The 5,430-nt window shown below is 38.7% G+C and overlaps 1 protein-coding gene across 1 annotated transcript; it reads right to left on the reverse strand.

The window, feature by feature from the left end:
- Positions 1-3,219: 3,219 nt before the first annotated feature.
- On the reverse strand, positions 3,220-4,772 carry VEP1 (NAD(P)-binding Rossmann-fold superfamily protein). Its single transcript, XM_078299115.1, has one exon. The coding sequence runs from the start codon at positions 4,675-4,677 to the stop codon at positions 3,481-3,483; it is 1,197 nt and encodes a 398-aa protein (XP_078155241.1). The 5' UTR covers positions 4,678-4,772; the 3' UTR covers positions 3,220-3,480.
- Between the last annotated feature and the right edge of the window lie 658 nt (positions 4,773-5,430).

The following is a 5,430-nucleotide window of genomic DNA, read 5'->3' on the forward strand; positions in this document are numbered from 1 at the left end:
GGGTCATACTAAAACAAGCAACAAATATAACGATTCAAAAGACAAATTTGGGATTGCCATTCAAGAAAATAATTGTTGTGCATATTAAATGCCAGATGTTTCTTGTTTCCAACTTCCAAGTAGATGTATAATCCCTAATTGTCGTCCAATGCTTACAAAAAACAGAATTTCAATCCTCATGCTAGATTGCTAGGTCCTCCATAGAAACACACTAAATTTTGGATCCACATCTGCTGCTTTTCTAAGAGAAAAGCAGGACCCTGCTTGCCTGCCATCTGAACCATTCAAATTTTATCAATGGCTTGGATGAATTTTGCTATTATAATGATATTTGTTGGTCTGCCCATTCTGCCCGACGACAAAGCAATCCCCCTTTTTTCCCAAATTCAAGCTCCTTCGTGTCTGCCCCTCCGCTCTTCAAGCCATCCTCCCATTCCCACCTCCTCCATCTCCGAGCCCTCCTCCCTCTCCCGCCTGCTATGCTTCTGCCACTTTTTTCCCTCTCTGAGCTCTTCTCTCTCCCGCCTCCTTTGCATCTGCCACTTTTTTTCTCTCCCACCTCCTTCGAGCCTGCTTCCTCCCTCTCCAGCCTCCTTTGCTTGTGTCACATGTTTTTATCCTCTGCACACCACATCACTCTGGTTTAAACTACATTTCTCTCCAGCAATACCTTAATTATTGTCCACTATATGATACGTAATGGTACTAATTTTGACCAGCACATGATAGTAAACAAATTTGGTGTTCTGAATATTCTTTTAGTTTGCCAAAATATAATTATTCGAAAATATTGGATGCAATATCAAGAGTGTGTTAATTGTGGATCTTTAATTTCATTTTCTTTTGAGCAAATATGTTGAAACGTTAGCTTGAGCAAATATGTTAAAATCAAACCTATTTTCTACGAAAAATATGTGTAAGGAAAAATTAACAAACTTAACAAACTTATTTGATCACTGTGTCTTCATAGAATCAAGTTTAGGACAATATTAAAATGCTGAGGTTTTATATTTGTACTAATCTGTATAAGGTTGTGTAAAATGCAGCCTATATGCATTAAAAAAAAAACCAAAAGCAAAGAAGAAGCATGCTGGTACTGTGATTATCAAAACCAACCCCAAAATATCCTTTAATTGAAAATAAATGAAAAACATTGGCTCTAAGTCAAATTTGCAAAAACTGTTTCATGGGCATGTAGAGGACACTCATGTGAATACATAGGAACAAAAATTTCCATTTTTGGAATTTTCTATGATTTTTAGTGAGTGTTAGAAGTTCATATTCTGAAAATGGGGCTGGTACAGAAAACTGCTGTCAACTTGGAATTTGTCAGTCTGAGAATCAACTGTTCATCACAGCAATAAATCTCTATAAAATTTGAAATTAAATGTGCATATATTATGAGTATTTATGATAATTTCCATGTGAAGAAATCCAAATTTGGCCCAGCCAATTAATCTCAGCAAAATTAAGAAATTAGCTTGTCAGAAAAGGCAAACTGGTTTATACCAACTAAGTTATGTGCTCAAGTTGTATGATATAATAATGTAAAAAATCATGTAAAAACCACAAATGGATGCAAATACATTCCAGGAACATTCCTATGTAATTTGACCATCATCTCACAATCAAAATGTGGAGAACTGAGGTGAAAAACACGAGACTCGGAACCATAGCACAGTATACTGCTGTGCTATGTGTTGAAATTGATAGAAAAACATAGTTTTCAATTCATGATCTGAATCCTTTTATAAAAGACAATACAATAATGAAAAGTGTAGGGACTTAATTGCAATTTCTTTGCATTTTGTTCTGACAACTGAACCAAGGTTTAAGCTTTTGTGAATCAATCTTCAAATATCAATCCATTTGTATATAGGTCACTGTCAAATATCAGTCCATTCGATATTCATGCACTTACAGTATATTATTGCATTGAAGCTCCCATCTTTTTTTTTTTAGTTTTGTAATTTCAATAAGTCATGCACTTTCATAACTAAGAATCCAAACATATTACACCTTTAGTTTTAATAACTACTAATACTCATAATACCCTTGCTAATATGTTTAATTTAAATTTTGCATCAAGTAGATAGGTTACAACACAATATAAAATGAATATCAATAACAACAAATACTTGTATCATAAATAGATGTACTAGATGACAACTCCAGATATCTTACATAAAAATCATAACTTTTTTTTTCATAGCAATGTTCTAAGTTGTCTAATTTACATTTCTCATACAATACATAGCAATATTCCTTTTCTTCAATCACAATTGCTTAGAAGGTGAGGCTCGTTAGACATGGATGATTTGATGCAGGTAACAAACTCTTCAGATGTTCAGTAGGTGAGGCAAATAGGAAATGTGCGAAAAAAATCTGCATAGATTACAAATTTGCCCATGGCGATTGCCTCGGCCATGGCAGTGCATAGCACGTCATTTCTGTTTAGCTTTATAAACACCTTGTACCTGATAAAACAGAAGTGCAAATCTCAGAATCAGAATTTAGCAACATGAGCTATCAGTAACTCTATTAATTGGCTATTGAAGCAAGTAGTAAGCAGTTGGCACAAAGCACAAAGGTCCGAATGTAGTTGTGTCTCTTAGAATTATTCACATATTTTCAGAATACTACTGTAACGCCGTTTTATAGTATCCATTAAATTTGTAGTTCTTTCTTAAAAAGTGTAATTCTGTCTAATTACACAATTAATGCAAACTACAACCTGATGCTAAGTTGATTCTTAGTTTTCAATTGATAAAAAGACATAGTTTTCAATTCCAAACAATGTAAGGGATCGATGAGGGAGATAGCATAACGCGGCCGGTGGAGTCGAGGAGATCGCGGCTGGTGAGGTCGAGGAGAGCCCGACCAACGGGGTTGAAGAGGGCCTTGATGCGGTTCTTCTTTTAGCACGTGAAAAAAAATAGGGAGATGGAAAGACGGGCAGACCAACAAATATCATTATAATAGCAAAATTCATCCAAGCCATTGATAAAATTTGAATGGTTCAGATGGCAGGCAAGCAGGGTCCTGCTTTTCTCTTAGAAAAGCAGCAGATGTGGATCCCTAAATTTTTCCTTACTCATTTTATTTAAAACTTCCTTTGTTTAAAAAAATTAAGAGATTTTTTTACTAATACTCTTTTCTTGAAAGAGAGACATAATTATTACTTTTATGAGATCCGCGAGTACTAGTACTAATGCAATATTTTGCAAACAGCGAACATTAATATTCATATTTTGGGCTCCACATAACTCCAATTTAATCAAAACAAATTTGATCTAAGGCCAACAATTTATTTCTTAAGAACATTATTCCTTATTACCTCTTAACTCCCAACACCAAAGCCAACAAATTTTTATCTTCTAATTGTGCTCCAACAAATCAAAACAAAAAACAAAAGTAAACATGAACAAAAACAAATATTTTGAGATGAAAGAACCACTAACAATGATTGAAAGTTCCATCTTAAGGCACAATCTTATAAGCCTTTAGCTTCTCAATCCAATTATTAAAGGAAGAAATGGTGTTTCTGAAACCGAGAAATCCATGCTCCTTGCTCTTGTTCATTGTATCAAGGTACTCGAATTCAAGCCCGAGCATAATATCTACATACCACCAATTCCCAACATCACTAAGCTTAGTCTGCGTAAGCCCCAATTCCTCCACCATCTCCTCCCACAATTCGTCCTTCCCTTTCATCACCTCCTCAAGCTTAAACCGGGTCTCCTCACCTTCATATCCGACCCAATCAAGCCCGAAATGCTCAGCCAGCATCGGCCATAGCTGCTTCCACTTGAAAACATCACCATTGCTGCAATTGAATGCTTCATTCTTTGCAAACGGGTCTACTGCAGCCCAGATCTGGTGCTCAGCAATCAGATCCGCATCTGATGCATCACAGAACCCGGACCATGCAACCCGACTCCCTGGAAACCTCAATTTAGTCCCTTCTTTACGACAAATTGCAGCATAGACACACAATGATCCAACTATATTCATCTTACTTTTAGGAGAGAAACCAAAAATTATCGATGGCCGATGCACTGACCAGCTAACAGCCCCATTTCTCTTTAAAACCTCTTCAAATAGAGTGTCCTCCATGTCATAATAGAAATTTGGGGTGTCCAGCCGGGGCATATCCTCAGAAAAGGGCGGGTCGTGGGTCTGGATCCTGCCAAGGGCCTCAAACGGGCCGACATAGTGCTTGCGTCCAGTAAGCAAGCAGACGTGTTGCAAATTGGGGCAGGAAGGGATAACAGCTGACAGCACATTGCGAAGCATGGCAGAGTTGACCTCACGGTTGTCGGCCTCCGAACCGCCATCTGACCAGGCTGTGTAGAAGACATGCGTGAGGTCAACTAGAGCGGAGAGCTTAGAAAGGGTGTCAGCAGGGTTAGAGATGTCGCACTGAATGTGATCGACGAGGGGGGAATCGGCAATGGTAGAGGACCAGGCGGGGCGAGGGTTGCGGGAAACGGCGAAGACCTTCCAGGGGCCACCGGGGGTGTCGGCGAGGGGGAGGATGTCGACAAGGCTGGTGCCAACAATACCGGTGGCACCGATCACTAGGGCGAAGCTCTGGTACTTGGGCTCGGCGGAAGCGGAGACCTCATCGAGCTTTTTCTTGGTAGCGCCGATCGCACCTGCCCACCACCAGCTCATGGTTAGTTTGTTTGGAGAGAATTCGAGAGAGGATAAGTGCCTGAGAGGAAAGAAATTGGAAAGATACTGAAAGCTGGCTGATTGATTTGGGAATCGGGATTCGGGAGTCGGTATACAAGTCCCAATCCCCTGAAGTAACTCAAACTTTAAGCTTGAATATGGACCGTTCGATTAGAATCGGATGAACACTACGTGAGGTGTAACGCACAGCGCACTTAACTATTCGTGCCAAAGCAGATCGGACGATTTAGATTCATACTTAAAATTTGAGCTATCTTAGCGAGATATATCGCAATCCACGCGGAGATAATGGATGAGGATGCATAGCTGGGGCGGAGAGTTGGACTGTTTGGAGTTCTCTTACCCCAACTTCCAGTTGCGTGTCTGATTACTTGATGATTTATTGAAAGCCTAATTTGGTGGGTACGGGTCGGATTCTCAAAACTGAATTATGGAGAAAGGAGAATGACATGACATTATCTGGACCATGCAAAAAGTATCAGAAGGCACAGATCATCTATAATCCTTTTCCATTTCTGGAGAGAGCATTTCAGAAATCTTGAGTCCTCGTGAAAGACGTTTTTTTTTTTAAATTACCACCACGTCAGGGAAGACGATTTTTTGTAACAACATCAGCGATTACGTTTCGAATACCGGATATGAGGTTTTTTTTTTTTTGGCAGGATATTTAATAATTTTTTCATAGACAAAATATTATAATTTTCATCATAGCAAATCGTTTTTCAAATGCTT

This window comes from Carex rostrata, chromosome 3, assembly GCF_964058835.1.
Source record: "Carex rostrata chromosome 3, lpCarRost1.2, whole genome shotgun sequence".
Lineage (NCBI taxonomy): Eukaryota > Viridiplantae > Streptophyta > Magnoliopsida > Poales > Cyperaceae > Carex > Carex rostrata.